This window comes from Pithys albifrons, chromosome Z (genome assembly GCF_047495875.1).
Source record: "Pithys albifrons albifrons isolate INPA30051 chromosome Z, PitAlb_v1, whole genome shotgun sequence".
Classification (NCBI taxonomy): domain Eukaryota; kingdom Metazoa; phylum Chordata; class Aves; order Passeriformes; family Thamnophilidae; genus Pithys; species Pithys albifrons.
Window position 1 is genome coordinate 51,548,634 of NC_092497.1, and position 17,239 is coordinate 51,565,872.

Here is a 17,239-nt window from a genome sequence, read left to right on the forward strand (position 1 = left end):
CAGCTGAAAAATTAACAGGAATTAAATTACTGGCCCGAGTTCACAGAGGGGATCTGTGTTTTTCAGTGGTTTCCCAGTTGGAAAAGTACCTTTTGTGGCACAGCTACACCAGCTCCTGTGGCAACACCAACAGGGGAAGGCAGCTGGACCTAAGGCAGCCTCTGGGATGCATCTCGGTGCATCTTCTGTTAACACAAGATGAGCTCAGTATTAGATGTGAGTCAATCTTCTGTACAGCCATCACATCTACCAAGAAGTGCTCCAAAAGGCACCTCTTGGGTGACAGTTTAAATAGAGATGTCAGTTACTGCAGTAAATCCACTGCAGCAAACAGCTGTGCATCTCTCTGGACTGCAAACTTCTATAATACTAAAACAAATATATTACTGTCTGAAGTTACAAATGTTTTACATATGCTTCTTTCACAGCTCTATTCATTTATCGAGAAAAGGTGAGGTGTAATTTTTTTTGGACACAGCTTGTGAAAATACAACTACTTCTTGTAAAATGAAACTTTATTCTAAAATGTATCCAAAATTGCAAGACACAAGCACCATTAAACAGATAAATAGACATATATTTATGTACAGAGAGCATCAAAACACAAAACAATTGTTAATATAATTTTTATACCATTTTAATGAGTATCCATCAATAAAATTTTACAATTTAAAGGAGACTTTTCAGTTGCAAAACAGTTGTAAAATCATATGTATAAATTATGTTTACTACAATTCCAATAACAGAGGCAAAGTAAAATACAAAAATAATAATCAATACTGCAAATTCAAATACAAACCCCAAAAGTAATGCTGCACAGGTACGTATGTACACTGGATGAAGTCATGCAGCCAGGCAGTGCAACAAATTAACTGTTGAGTTTAACTTATCACAAAATGGAACCACCATGTTGGCAAACAGAAGAAAATATACTTTTGTAATAAATCATAGTGCATTTTGAAGTTAGACTTTATAAAATGATTGTTGAGTGATATACTTCTAATATTCCCCATGTGATCTGAGATCCCCCCAACTCCTTTTTTCACAAAATAAAATACAAATGACAAAAGCTAAAAACCCCACTGTAGAACAGAGTCTGATGTACTGGTACCATCTTGAATTTTTTTTTTTTTTTAAAATTCTTGGTATCAGACTTGTTTGCAAGTGTCCATGTCCACAGGGACACACGCTATTCCTTGCTACCAGAAGTAAATCTTTCATGCTCCAATGCTATCTCCATAAACTGCACCTCACACGATGCTTGGACTGCACTGGTTTGAAGAGACACAGCTGAGCCTTGGAAAAAGAACCCTTAAATCCCTATGAAGTACAGAGAGAGAGTAAATGGAGGATAGAGAGACCTCATTATTCCTGAAGCTCCTACCCCTAATTGCTTTAATTACATAAACAGAGATTAACATAAGAGGCTTTTATGGCTTGGGTGAAATTTCTGCTGATTTGTTGGGCAAGTGCAGAGCCTGTGTGTCCTCACAGGGCTTTGCCTTTCACAGTGCAGAGGGCTACAGACTCTTTTGGTTGGTGAAAGAAAGCCTCAGGTAACTATGTAGAAAAATACCTCCGCAGTGAAAATGTATTAAAGGAATTAAAAATCGGAACAGAACCTCTGGAAAACCGTGACTTCTTGTGTAGCTGCAATACTAAGACAAAGCTGTCACCGTCAGGTCTGTGTTGGTTGGTGTAGCATGAACACATAGACAAAAATGGTTAAGTGTAAGTTAGATGAGATACAATTACACAGCCTGACACTTTTTTTTCCCTTAAAGATTTTAAGTGATAAGCACGCTCAGTGTTTTCACTAGGAAATTACTGCTAAAATGCTACATTTTTTTGCTGAAAAGACATTTACAGCAGCCTGTAAACTACTTAAGAGTTGCTCCCTGCATCCTCTGTGCTTCCAAAAACCCCCTTTTGAGCCATCACTAACTTCCAAGTTAATGGGAGCTTTGAGCTAAGAAGGGATGCAGAAGAACACCTGTACTGGGTAAATAATGTAGCAATTTATACAGCAACACTTCTGAATTTCCAACATGCAAGAACATGTAGAGAGAAGCTAAGAGACAGCATGCACTGCAGTGTTATGTCATTGTGCTTATGTCTGCTGAGGGCACTATGGCATTTTCACCCAGAAAAACATATTTGTTAGCCCCAGAAGACTAAAATAGTCAGTATTAATGAAGCCATCAGCTACTCTTGTAGTAAAGAACACCTCAAAAGAGGGAAGAAGTTGTCTGCTCATAGCGTATAGATACTGAAGCTGAAGAGAATTACAAAGGCACAATACAAGCCTATATTCTTGTAAATTATATATATTCATATACTTCTGCTCATACCACCTCAAGATACTGAATGGTACAATAACTGAAGGTACAAATGTTAATTGAAAGTGAAGCACTACAAATGAATTACTGCTGGGGAAGACAGCTCAGTACTTGCTACACCCCTACCCTTCCTGGTGGTGAGCTCGTCCACCTTTCCTCCACTGGCTGACACCACCTATGGAGATACTCAATAGCCTGGTGATCCAGTGAAAACACTCTAACAGTGTCAGATGACAGAATGGCTTTAAGCATCTGAAAGCTGTCAGTGAGTGACTTACACAACAATCTCTCCCACTGTTTTACCTTTGGCTCAGAATTCAGAGAAACCAGGAACAGCAACTGGAAATTCATACCCTTTTTCATGCAGAGCTGCAGATGAGACAATCCATGAAGGTAACATTTTGGTTAACTTGGGCACTCAAAACTATTGAACAGCAGAGCACGGATTGCACCAGCACATCATCAAAACCAGCTCTCAACTTTTCTATTCATAGCTACACAAGGTGTGTATCATTTCCAGCACCAAGTGACTCACAACTTAGGAAACAAAGTGAATGGATCAATCCTGCTCCTATTAAAATAATAAAAAATGGCATTTAATTTTGTGGATGGAGTTACATGGTGACTGTGGAGGTGGCTGCTGCCCCAGCCCAGCTGTGAGAAGGTGGACACTTCATGAAGTCAAAGGTGCAAGCCACAAAATTTGTGTTTTTAACCTTCAGCTGTTCCTCAGCTTGCAACAAGAACTGGTACAGCTGCTGTCAGGATTTGGTACTGACAGGGAATGAAGAAAGGTATCAAGGTGAACAAGAATCAGGTGGGTGTGGTGCAAGCCTGAGGTGGACCCTGCTGTGAACAGGCTGCCTGCAGAGATCTGCTCCACCTGACATGGGGTGTTCCCTCATCTCCAAACCAGCTCGTGGAATCACAATACATTTATCACAAGTTTACAAAAAACAACCCACCCCAAACCCTACTAAACTGCCATTGCTACATGTATTCTCTCAATCAGGAACTCCCAGATTTATTCCTTAAAGCCCTCAGGAAAGTAATCTTTAATCACACCTGGAAAGTATGAAGAGCAATACCTTAGTTACAAGCTCACAGCTGAATTTAAAAGCTGCAAATGCAATTGCTGGTGTTGATTTATCTATGCAATGGTTTCTTCATGTGTTGCTTACAATAAGTGAATCAGTGCAGGCAACGAGGGACCCCACTTAATAAATAAAGGTGAGGACTTCCACGCAGGTGTAAACCTTCTGGAAATGCTCCAACCAGTGAGTTCAAGTTTCACCTGTTTATAAAATCTGAAGTAAAAATGAAAGAAAAGAGCAATTATGGGGCAGAAATCTCAAGTCTGAGATTGAATTCAGGAACTCAACTGTAAGCCACTCGGGTTCAGGTTCAAAGGAGCTGCATTATTCTTGCCCTTACCAAGCTCAAACAAACACACTTTTGTGCAGAGGTAAGAAAGCCAACTGTAAGCTCTTGGATTCATCCCACCTAGTTCCAGCTGATGGCTAGTGTCAGGGTAACTGGTGCCATAGTACAGTCTTCCAGAGGCATCTGCTCTCCTATCCCTCCTCTGCCTTAAATAAGAGACCCAGGCTGCTAATTGACAGCCAGCTGAGACTGTAGTGGGATGAATCAGGGCACAGTGTGGAGCGGAAACAAGTCTGATGTGGTGGCACAGTATCACCAGGACAAACTGTGTGTCACAGCCCTGCAGCCCAGACACGCTGAGGGGCAGTGACTCTCACCAGCCCCCACTCTGGCAAGGAATTTTTCACAGATCAACAGTGAGGCTTCACGTGGTGATGGTCCCCCAGAGCCAGACCCGAGGCTGTAGGGATGGGATCGCTGTTAGGCAGTGTGTGCTGCCCTCCCAAAACCATCCCAGAGGCGGCTCTGGAAACACACACAAGGTCTGGGGGAGTTTGCAGGTGGAGTGGTGACTCATCCTAACACAACACACACACATGTCCACGTATTTATGACGCTGTGGGAACTTTTTATCTCCATGCCCTGGCTACGGCATGGACTGGCTCTTTGCGGTAGCTGTCGGAAATGAAGATGGAGCACACACTGAGGAGAAATACAGCGGTTCTGAAACACACAACATTTGTGAGATCCCCAATATTATCAATAGTAATGCTTAAGGTCAGAGGCAGTATCAAGTTTTGCATGCACTTTCTACATTAGTATTTATATTGACAAGTTTAATTCTTGCTGGTTTGCAAAATTACTGAGGTTTCCCTTACTTCCAGAGACTGGAACACTGAACATTAGCTTCATTTATCATGTTGAAAGTCATTCTTTGTCTAAAATACACCTATGAATACTTGGGATTATGGGATTGGGATCGCCCTGTTGTTCTCTGTAGAGGGCAGAAATAACTGTAGAAATATTTTTTCATCTTAGAAATATAAGGAATTTATCTACAAATTGGATTATAAGTGTGAGGAACATTTATTGCAAGTTCTCAAAGTCCTACATGAAAGGGTGAAGGTGCAAAGTCATTAAGTCTGCCTTGACTCCAGAGATTAACCTAGTCATTTCAACTATCAATAGAAACACAGAATTTAAAATAATCCAAGTAAGAATCCCCTTCAACTTTCCAAGCTTTTTCACTTTTCCCATCATTGCCTTTCAGACTAGACAGGACTTGAATTTCTGATGTCAGAAACCAGCAAAGAACACGGAGACATGTTCAGGTCTTTGTTGTACATCATAAAATACTATAAAAAAGAATCCAGAGTCCAAGAATCCAGGTTATTTTTCTCTCTTGGTAAACAGACAGAGAGTTAAATTCCCTTTAAAACATCAGCCCAGGTGAAGCCTGGGGTGGGTGTGGAGGAGGACACAATACACAGGCAGTGCCCACAGAGATGGGTTTCAGTCTTGGCACTGATGCAGTTTTTGGGAAAAAACAAAGACATGCCAGCTCACACGTCTCTGTAAGGCATCAGCCTGCCCAGGTGCTGTGCCTGGGGCACCCCTCTGCCCAGGGATGCCTGCACAGGTGTGACACCTCTCAGGTATGCAGGCACTGCAGCCGGGATGCCACAAGCCTGCCAACCTGCAGCTGCCTGCCAAAATCCAACCCACAGCTCTCACAGAAGGATAGGAACTGGGTTGAACTCTCTTAGATTACATTTAATACTCCTGTAAATGGCTTATAGATCTGCTGTTTGAAAAAAATTCTGAAACCACTACACGTGCTTAACAGAGCTTCAACTCTAAGTGGACAGAACAAGGACTGTTGTGGTATATAATACACATGGCTGTACAATCAAATGCCACCTCTTGCTTCAGAACAGGAATTTACAGTAGTAAGCAGGGGTGACAAGATTTCTTACACAAAACCTACAGGAATTTACAGAATATGCACGGATCACCGAGGTTATAATGCCAGCAGTAGACTACACAGAGTATCTTGTGCAATGTGAACAAAGTTGACAATAATTTACCAATGCTTTAAGTAATTCACATAAATATGCTAACCCACCAGCTATCAAATCTTCCTCCTCTTCCCACCAGAACTGGATGCATGTACAGCAATTCAGAAAAAAAAAAAAAGTTTTTTTTTGTAGTTTTAAGCAAACATGCACAAAATAGATGCACTGCAAGGGGATACTTGCCACAAAAAAAAAAAGCCCTGAAGACTGATCTAAAAGCATTTTGATTCACAATTCTCAAAGAGCCACACAAAGGTTACAAATATTTATTGTATGGATGCTTTTTGTCCTGGAAAATGAACAAAAAAATTTAGTTGATTCTTAACTAACAGAAAGCTCCAGCTTTATTCAAGCCACTCTTCCATGTTTCTAATTCCAGCTCTAGTTTAGGAACTTGTGTTCTCTTCCTTACTTGTTAATGTAAATGCAAATCAAAACTACAAGTTAATCAGAGAAATTAAAAGACTCAAAAAATGAAAATGAAAATAGTTTATACCTGCTTTTCAATCTTAAATTTATTGACAACAATTTAGCAACACTGCCTCTATGTTGTTGGATGTGCTCTGTGCTCCTGTTAAGAATGGCTTTAGTAAATTTCTACCTCAATTAAATACATCCTGTATTTGGGATTTCTTTTTCCTTCAGTCTGCATTTCAAGAAACTGCTTTAATTTCTAGCTATGTTATGTCACTGGGAGTCTGTGGGGTGCCAACTTTCCTGATCTGGAGTAGCAAGAGCTCTCAGGATGCTGCACGGACACTCCGGGTCTGTTGTTACGCCCAAAGTCTCTATAATGAAAGAAACCCTCTACAGCAGGGCTCTAGTTACAGATGTGAACAACTTCCTGCATGTTTGTTGGGGAAAATGCTCTTATTTTTGTGCAAGGATCTGGCATGGTACATTTAATGGGAAAATCCAAATGAGAGAGGATAAACATGGAGATAAAACAAAAGAAAAAAGGCCTAAAATATCCAGTTCACCCAACTGACAATTTGACTCCTCAAGCATCAGAGCAGTTGTTCCACAGCAATACTTTTCCCATCAAAAGCAATTACTGATGATTTCAGTGTCTCTGTAACAGCCCAAACTCCTAAACTGTACAATCTATTTCCCAGCTCACCCAGGGCATTGAGAAAACGCACCACCTTCCAAAATCCCCACTTTTTGAGCTGTTTCCCTACAAAGACATTGCTAAAACTGGCAGGATTTTCCCTTAGCAAATTTTCAGCTTCTTGTCTCAGCAATGTAAAGCCTGAAAGGATCCCCAGAACCTACTGGCAAGAAGAGTTGTGCAAGTTCTCAAGAGAACAGCGAGGTAGCGACAAACACCTTGTTTCTGGTGGACATTCCCAGTCCTGAACCAGCTGGCACTGGGAACAAACCTGCTCGACCCTCCTGAGACCACAGAGCCCTGGACCTCCCATGAGAGACACTGACAACACAGAACACACAAATTAAACCTGTTTGTGAACCAGGCTCGTACAAAGCCATACAAATCACATGTCAGGCTTTTGAGGATGTGGAAGGAGCTTTCAACATGAAGTGCAGCTGTGATTTGTAACAATTTAGGTAGAAAATCTGGTTTTGATCTGATTATTTCCCCCAAAACCACATCTTTCAGCAGATATTTATGATGCTGAATTCAAACATATTAAAAAAAGGAACTTAAGAAACTAATTTTTTTCTCTCTCAATTTCTTTTGCACACAAGAACTTAAGCAGTGGCTATAAAGCGACCATTTCAAACTGTAACTGAAAACTGCATTTTTATTAAATGTGAAAACATGAACCCAAGAAAACCTTTATACATTTTTATGGCAAGTTTTCCCATTACATGAGAGGCTTTCTTACACATTTTAAGCTTAAATGAAGAACAGTGACCAAACAGAAGTTTGGACTGAAACTGCAAAGCTCTTGGCTGTGTTGGGGAAACTATGGCTGCACAACTGAAAACAGGTGGAAGGAGAAACTCACAAAAATACTGAATGTAGTAGTGAACAAAGCTATAATTAAATAAGAAAGAGAAGAAAGCCAAATCTGCTTTGCATGACAGTACTTTCGATACATAAACATGCTCCTGCACTGGTGAAATCTTTAAAATAATGTTTGTTTAGGAAAGGCTCAATTTGAGCTCTATACTGTCCATGCTCAAGCACAGTTTTAGCATATTACAGTCCTACTTTCCTAATTTCCTGAAGGATACTACTGTGTTCTTAAATCTGTTTAAAATTAACAATGCACAGGCTTAATTTCAAACCAAGGTGGAACTTGTTGGCAGGACAAGAGTTTTAATACGCTGAGATGATCCAATTTTTTTCTCTAAATTTGGTACTGCAATTTGTTTCAAATATATAGCCAATATGCAGGCATGCACTCAGAGCAGAATTTTAAATACTTTTCCTCTTATTTTTCAGGTTGAAACATCATTTTGGAAATTTCAACAGACCCCCTGTATTTTGCTTTATGTACTCAGTTTATATATACATCTGCCAAGTGATGTCACACCTCAGGTAAATTATGTATTTGACACAGACCAGGGTCAAGTCCTAACCAAAAAATGACCTTTTGTGAGTGGTTTCATCCAGGTTTGAGCAGGAGAAATGTCATCAGCAGCAGCTTACAGGACTGTGCCAATAATAAGTTGAAAGTAGAGAGAGCTGCACATAGTAAAATATAACTCTAATTAATCTAGCTCTTAATTTTTATAGTTGTTTTGGATCATTAAATCCTGAATTAGATCCTTAGTGTGGGGTTTATTTGAAAAATGTACTTTGTCAGGATTCCCATCCTTAGCACCCAAGCAAACCCAAATCTGTCGGAGTTTACAGGGAATTAAAGAAAAATAAATTTACGTGTACTTTTTACATCATTAAGCTATACTTTACATTCTTGAAATGCAAAGTGTAGGGTCAAATATTGAAGAGTCCAGTCCATATTTAGCTGCCATAACAACAGATCAGAGCTGACTAGGAAGAGGAGAAGACACTCAAAAACAATTAAATGATACAAGAAAAAGAAATTGGTGCAGTATTTATCAGCTGAAAAGTCATTTTGACTGGAAAGGACAAATAACAAAGAATAAAAAGCTGAACACAATACCAATATCTACTAGTCCCTCACTAAATTACTCATCCAATTCCCAGTCATCTGTACATGCAGTACTTCATTTGCCAGGCACAGAACAGGGTAAAATTCAAAAGGTTTTTAGGCAGTTCAAGAAGCTGTCCTTCCCTAAAGAAGGAAGGTTCTATTCACGCCTTCCTAAATGGAATGATTCAAAATAAATAATTAGCCAACCTGTTTCTCATTGTGTATTCCTGTTGAAAGGGAAAGGAAGAGCTGGATGTCCTGGGACATGGGACACCTAATCCTGCGTTAAGGGGAACAGGCTGAAAGTCTGAAAGTCTCTGACTATATCTCTGACCATGTGACCTGTAAAAATGGCACTCTGGGGTTTTTTGGGGTGCAGCTGCAGGTTTTCCTTATGCTCAGGCAATTGAGAAAATACCTCAGTGCATACATGCAAATATCCAGGTGTTTTGTTAATGCATGTCAGGCCACGTGCTCTACCTGTGATTCAGAAGCTTCTTCCTTGCCCCAGGCCCTATTCTTGCCTATACCAGGCTTAGAGATGGTGATAAAATCTGGGTGGGGATAAAACTGGGAATGAATGCTGCTTTTCAGAGGTTTATGCAGCATGTAAAACATTGGTTTCACCAAGTTCACAAGTGAATCCTGATTTCAGCTGATTTCTGCAGGGCCAGAGTATTTGCAGAATTCTCACAGTATGAGAGATCCCTTACTCCCTATTTCTGCTACTCTAAGATTTAATCACTGGTGCTTTTAAGAAAACTTAGTTTAATCCTTATCTGAAAGACCCATTTACAGAATCACCATCTATTTGTTTCTATATTAAAGAACAAAATCTATCTAAAAACCCAGTGTAGAAAAAAAAAATCCTGCACCAGTTGAAACAAAATCCCTCCCAGAGCTGGACAAATTCTGACATTATCAATAATGTTGCATAAGGATAGATACAAACTTTGCTCCTGATATCTGAAGCATAAGAAACACAACTAGGAGTGAAAACTCAGTGCTTGGGAATAGTCTTTCTTTCCACATTGCTACTCTAGATATGATGAAAATCCTACCATTATTTGTAAGGGAAAGAAAGAAAAATGGACAAGTAAAAAGCCCTGTGCATATTAAAAAAGAAAAAACAAAACACCAAACAGGGTAATTTGCATGTAAGATTGTTTTCTAATGGTTCAGCTGCAACACCTGGTCCCTACAGAAGCCTAGTTTAGTTTGGGTACAACCTTGAACAGAGCAGTATTGAAATCAGCTGCTGTCTGTGGGGCTCCATGGGTATGAGAAATGTGGGGCACACAGAGTAAGTGACGTGCCTGAAAGGATGTTTTACTCTTGTATAACATTTTTGATAGCAATATCCAATACATGTTGTCAGTTCCATTTAAGGGAACTGACTGACAACAGTTTTGGAGGTCAGACTTCCATCCTCCAAAGGTTCCAACAGCACACACAGCTCAGGTGTGAATGGGCTTGGGCACTTGATGCACAGCCCCCATCTACCTTAGTGCAGGAGCAGTGACATAATCTCACTGGAATGGGGCAAGAAAGAGTTCCCAGGGCCCTCCTGGAAGGCCACCATGGATAATACAGGTGTCAACACAGGCTGCAAGAATGTGTTGGGGCTCTGGGTGCACTGGAGACACAACAGTGGTGTGACAACAGCAGAGGGTCTGAGGAAATTAACACCTGATTTTGTGTTTGTGACTCAAGTCAAGAGTGGGGCTTCCAGCATCTTTGGAGACAGCAAAGACATGTGATCCAAAGAGAATTAAATGAATGTGACTTTCATAATCACTGGGAATACAGTCTACAAAACCATATAATGACTATCTAGTTGATGTTTACAACTAATGAACGTAGTTCTTATGACTAAAGTAATGTTACCGGAATCTTTGATAGTTCAACATAATTTTAAGCCTCTGAGAGTTTAAACTTTGAACAGCCCTAGCAAGACAGTGAAGTGTTAATCTTTTTTATTTCCATATATTATAGGCACACTTAATATATGGATATAAAAATGAGTTAGGAGATTGTAGTATTCCTTATGCATCCATTACATGCAGCTACCAACACAAGCCCATCCCACAGGCTCCTTTATCACAAGTTCATGAAAATAATCCCCCTGCACATGGACATGCCACATCCCAGAGCAGCTCCTCCTCTGCAAGTGGTTTTCCTACATGTCAGTCTGAGGAGGGGAATTTGCTTTTTGCCTGTGGCACCAAATTCTGCTGAGCCACCTTGTGCCTGCACTGCTGATAATCAGCCTTCTGATCACTACAAACTGAAAACCTGTTTCTTGGGGGAGCTGTCATTCACTAGGACTAAATAAATGTGCCACACTGTTGGTTTCAGAGCTCTGCCTAAAGAGACACGGGATGGCTTCCAGAAGCATTTCCTTTGGGATGTTTTCTAACAGGCTGTCCCACTCCTAAAATGGCCCAGACCTTTGTTCCTCTTCTTTTCATGGCAAAAGGTAAGACCCTCACAAGGCTAGTAGTCATAAAAAGTGTACTGCAACACTTTGGCTCAAAAAAGGCTGCTGACTGGCAATGTGGGGTGAATTAATTCTGGCAGACATAGAAAACACACACCCAAGCAGCCAGCAGGGTGACCTGATTTTCTGAACGGGCTTCTGAAATACTAATTAGGACCATGGGCTGTTAATATTTGTTTGAGAATCACAGAAAATAGGAAATGTAAGTTGTCAGAAGGGGTTTTGGTGATAAGGACTCTACTGTATTTCCACTAACTACCACCCCTTCAGAAGACTATGCTAAATAGAAAACTCATTTCCAAGGGCAGGAGAAGCCCTGTCACTTACTTTATTGCTAGATTCTATAGCAATTGGAGCTCACTTACAGTAACCTTATAGTACTCTATATAAACTGAGAAGCTTGCATCAAATTCAGGCTTCCATTTAAAATAGATATTGCAGATATTAGGCTTCAATTAAAGAAGAAAAATAACCTTCAGTGCTTCTTTTTTTTTAAAGGCAAAGTATTAAAAAAAATCCCCAAACTAGGTGAAAGTTATTAAATTTCTCCAAAAATTTAAGATGAGCTTTCTTCTATTTCTTGAGACAGTACAATTTGTGATTCACAGGGTAGCTGGTATCAAACACAAGTTAATGAAAGCTCTTATAAGCAATTTTATTCCTATCCATAATGGCAGACATTAACAAAACCAAAAGAATTTATCATTGGAGTTCAACTTAAAAAATAACTTATAAAGCAGTGATATATGCAATGTAAAACAGTTCAGGAGGGGAGAGGGAAAGCAAATTTTAACAATTAAAATGTAAACGTGACAAAAAAAAAGATGGAATAGAAGTCCCTACTTCTCATTTCTACTTAAGATGTTACGTGGTGCTATTTTACAATGTCCTGTGGGTGTCTGGATGTGTGTGTGTGTTACTGTGTCACACACACACACACGACATCAACCCACACGTGTCACACACAGACAGTGTTGCAGTTCCACCTCGGGCAGGTCTGTCACAGCACTTTACAGTTGTCTCAAGCATGTTTGGGACCCACTTTCTTGACAAAACGGGGGAGATGGTAGGAAAAAAACCAAAACCAAACCAGGTGGGTCTGATTGTGTCTGAGATCCTTTAGATAAACTGTACACTGGGACGAGTAATTTTCTTCTGCAGTAGCTCTCTGGAGAGGGCCAACCCACTGTGGTCTTCATGGCGACACTGGTGAGCAGGTCACACGCTCATTGTCATGCTAGGGGAGTACTGCAAAAGAGGAATCCACATTTTAACAACAGCTTTTCCCCCACCCCAGTTAATTAAACCCATGTCTGGACCACAGCAGTGGGTTCAGGAGTCACTACACTCCTTGAGCTTCCCCCTGGATTTGTGCTGGAGCCTTTACTAAGGTTGCAGTTCAGTTTGTGGGGTTGTAACTTCTGTTGTGCTTCTCTCATGCACAAATCACTGAATCATAGAATGGATTGGGTTAGAAAAGACCTCAGAGATCATCAAGTCCAACCTGTGGTCCAACTCCAGTCCCTTTACCAGATCATGGCACTCAGTGCCACGGCCAAGCTCAGGTTAAAAACCTCCAGGATGGGGAATCCACCCCCTCTCTGGGCAGCCCATTCCAATGCCTGAGCACTCTCTCTGATTACTCTGTTGATTACAGCTGTTGACGTTAAAGGCCACTCCCTTGGGGACTGTTTTGGTGATGACTGGGTGATGTGGTAAACCAACACCTCACTGCTGCTTTCCATGCCCCCTCCTGCCCAGTGCTGGGTCCTGGGGGAATTCAGCTGGGCAGGGTCCTGGTCTCAGGCACACTGGCCACATCCATGGTTAGCTGAACCACAGAGACATGTAGGGGAGCTTTTTATTACTCCATGGGAAGAAGGGAGCAAAGCTTTATATGTCTGTGATTAAATTAGGCTTTTGGTCTATATTGTGTTACCAATTTTAGGAGGCAAACTGCATCAGGGACCTGAGGTCATGCCAGGCTGACTTGGGGACCAGTCAGCCTCTGTCATTTGTGTGAACCAAAAATTCAACCACCACAAAGTCACACTGTTGCAGAGACACAAATTCAACTGCAGCACTCACACAAGGTACAGCTGCCCTGAGGTGAGCAGTACTTCATTAAAATAATCAACAGGACACCACAATGCCTAGAAAAAGTGCACATCTATACACCTGATTTGTTTTTAAATTGAAAACTGGGGACTGCAGAAGCACTTAATTTGGACTAAAATCCTCTAAGAAGAAAAAAATGTTCAAGTGCAAAAAGTTTCAGTGTTTTGAAAACTGACAGAAGAAACAGAAAGATAAATTTGCCCTTACAAAACCAAATATGCCATAAATATCCTGCTAAGGCTTGAGTTCCAAGTTGGCCATTTCCAAGTGTCCAAGCATATGGAAAATTCATTTTGGATGGGTCTTCCCTGCCATGTGAACTACACAGAATGGACTCCAGCACACAGGCTTAAAGCACAGCACTTGCTCAAGTGATTTCCCCTATCTGAGCCAAAGTACCTGCAGAAACACTTTGGACAAGGAATCAAATGATGGTTTCAAGGAGTTTGGGATTTTTATCTTGTCACTAGCCAAGCACCTTTCCTCACCACAACCAAAACTTCTGGTGAACTGAACAGCAAATCTACTTGAGAAAGGACTTCATAATAATGCCTGTTCTGAGTAGCCAAGTGGCAAAATATGAATCAGAAGGCAGGCAGTTCCCAAGGGCAACAGTGCAACCGTGTGGGAGAGGAACTGGCACCTGGAAGCAGAGTGGAACACACCTGGAATGTGCCACACAAGCCCTGCAGGCACACACCTCAATAAAACCTTGAGAAAACTGGGTCCCTGGTTCTTCCAGGCAGGAAAACAATACTCAGGAGCACCCAGAATCCAGTAAGTGTCTGAGAACATTGACTTTCTCTGGAGTTCAACTGACCCTGTTAATGACCCTGTTTTGGTGACCTGGGTTGCCTGCCCTCAGCCCACCAACCTCTGCCAAACTGAGAGCCCAGGGCTGCCACAAACAGGATCACATTTAATGCAGGCACTGTGATTCTGGTGGGTGTTGGAACATTGGTCTTTTTTGGGTTGTACAGGCCAATTTTCTCTAACACTCCACACCACCTGAACATGTGCCCACCAACAGCCAACATGCAGAAATGCCCCTAAAAATCCTCGATATTTAATTCCCATGAAATCTGCCATGGAATTCAACTGTGTCATGACCTAAGAGAAGCTGTTTACTTGTTGTAATTCTGAGCTGCAGGTCAGCACTTAATGAAGTTGCACTCCTATTTAGGGACCTAAAAATGGATTTAGAAACGCAGCTTCAGGCATGTGAGTTTGGAAATGCCCCAGTCTTGCTCTGTGTTTCACACCACAAGAATTGCCTCAAGAATTACCCATTAAAAAAAAAGCATAATTTGCCCCAGGATGAACATTAGAGGGAACCTTTGCCTTTTAAGGCTGTAATAACACATGGCATCTTTGCAACATGGGATCCACTGGTGGTCTTATCACACTCTGGGGTGTAAACCCTGCTCTGTCATGACAACTGACCTCTTAACATAGAAACAGAGTTTCTGCAGGAAATCTACACCTCCCACCTTTTCCAGTTTTATCTCCCCTTTGCACAGCATTTTTTATTCAAATTAATACCATAATTTTAGAAGCTATTAAAAAACATGCACTACAGGCACACTGCAAAACTTGTAATTTCTGGGGTTTTAAACAGAAAGTCAGAGATAAAGGTTCACAAAGCAACAAAACACTTACACTCTCACTCTGGAAAGGGTTTAGGAAGTTTCCACCCATCTCACTGTCATCTCTGGGAGTGCCAGGCTGGTTGCTCATGCTCATATTACTGGGAGAGTTCTGTTAAATAAGAATTTAAAATACAGACTAAGTGCTGCAGGTTTCAGCTCACTGCTCAGCCCCACGAGGTGTGCCAAATCCATGTTTCACACTGTGCTGTGCTGCACTCAGGTGCACTGTGCAGTGCACTGGGATTTTCAAGGATGAAAAATCAGGCCCTGTGGGGTTCTGCATGATTCATTCCCTAATTTTAGCCTGTAAAGTAATGTTTTCTTCCCTGAGGCAAGGATTGTTTATCTATAACTCTTGTTTTCAGGTCATAGCCAGCATCTGCTTCTGCTGAAGTCAGGAAAATCTATAAAAAGGCTGGAGCAGGTGTGTGAGGAAGTTCTGTCACCACATTAAATCATGTGGTTAAGTGTGGCCATGTCTATGAGTGTGCCCAGACATGTGTGAGTTATGAAATCCACCCCTTAAGGCAGACACAGGGTGGGTCTGTCTGCACAGACCCTGCAGGGCCTTGTCCCTGGGTCTGTGCTCACTGTGGTCACACTTTACTGAAATAGTAGCAACCTAAAGCCTTCTGAAAATAATTTTTTTTCTTACAGAGGTGCACAACTTTATCTCTGAAACGTTCAGAAAGAGAATGGGTGAAACAAAATAATTGCCACAGAAAATTATTCACAGCTCACATAGAATTATTGCACATACTACACAATTAGGTAGGTGCCTTTGCAAAGCTGATTTGCAGTCCCCTACCATGCCTGGAGCACAGACAATTCCCTTTCCATCCCTGCTAAGAATCCTGCTTAGAGGACTCGTGATGGACAAAGTCAGGGAAAGGGAGGAGCAAAGCCACCAACTTTGTGATCAGGTGTTTACACCTTTCACAGTTCTGCCCTTGGCTTTTTTTGTAACCCAGAAAAAGTGAATGCAATATAAATACAATAATAATTACAAACATGACAATTAAAAGCCTAAGAGGTTTATTAACATTACACAATTAAGTTCGCTATTTGGGGAAGCCAGTAAATAGTAAATATTTAGAAACTCACAGATCAAAGAAGTTGATATCCAATTGTATCTCAACCACAGCTACTGTACCTTAAGCAGTAATTAATTCAGGGAAACCCTGTTGCCTGTGTGATGGAGGTCATACCACACAGCCACATCAGTCCCTCTGGCCTTACAATCCATGAAAATAAAGTTTAAAACCCACTAAGGCCTTGTCATTTATTTTAATGATGTTCCCACACTTTTGCTCATTCCTGGGGGATTTACCCCTATTTTATCTTGCTCTGTGTGGCACCAAGCTTTGAAATTCTGCCACTGCTACACCGTGGCAGCCCCAAAGGGTCACATTCCTGACAAAATCCCTTTCACAGTGACCCCCCAGGCTGCTTTTATGGACAGTTGGGGTCTAGCACTGTGGCACTAACTGGGCTTTTCCAAACCAAGTGTGTCTTTGATGCCTGCACAAATTCCATGAGCTTTGCAACAAACACTGGTTATTAATGTTTATTTAATATGCAAAATTTCAGTTCATTTACTCCCCCCCTCAATCTACTTCATAAAAACTCTTCTACCATTCAGCCAGTTAAATCAGAATATTCTGTAGGAAACTCTGAATTCTGTGAGTTGCACTGATTCTGACTGAATTAATTTTCTATTGACAACTCTGCTACACCTGAAATCAGCAGCATTTTTCTTTCACTTATCTGAAAAAGACATGGAACAAATGTTATTTCCATGAGTTAGTCATTGAGGTTACCATGTTATGAGACTTCCAGGTAAATTTTGGACCCAGGTTTTGAGAGCTCCTGATACACCTGTATGAGCACATAATACTTGTGAGTTGAATATTGGCTTTAAAAATGATGCCATGGAAATGGAAATGTTTGGGCTTCTTCTCCCTAAAAAAATGCTGCAGTTTGCAATAAAATACTGAAGAAATAACATGGACATTGATTACGAAAGTGCTGTGTGGGGATTATCTCATTGGAGGATTTTATTGAAGCCATCACTGCCCAGACCAGC

At 41.0% G+C, this 17,239-nt stretch overlaps 1 protein-coding gene across 7 annotated transcripts in view; it reads right to left on the reverse strand.

The window, feature by feature from the left end:
* Positions 1-610: 610 nt before the first annotated feature.
* Positions 611-17,239, reverse strand: part of SSBP2 (single stranded DNA binding protein 2) — a 143,007-nt gene continuing 126,378 nt past the window's right edge. For all 7 annotated transcript variants that reach the window (XM_071581486.1, XM_071581485.1, XM_071581481.1 and 4 more), the window contains 2 exons: positions 15,164-15,262; positions 611-12,634 (listed from right to left, as the gene is read on the reverse strand). In XM_071581486.1, the coding sequence (XP_071437587.1) occupies positions 12,605-12,634; positions 15,164-15,262 (129 nt within the window). In that variant the 3' untranslated portion in view covers positions 611-12,604. The remainder of the gene's footprint in view (positions 12,635-15,163; positions 15,263-17,239) is intronic.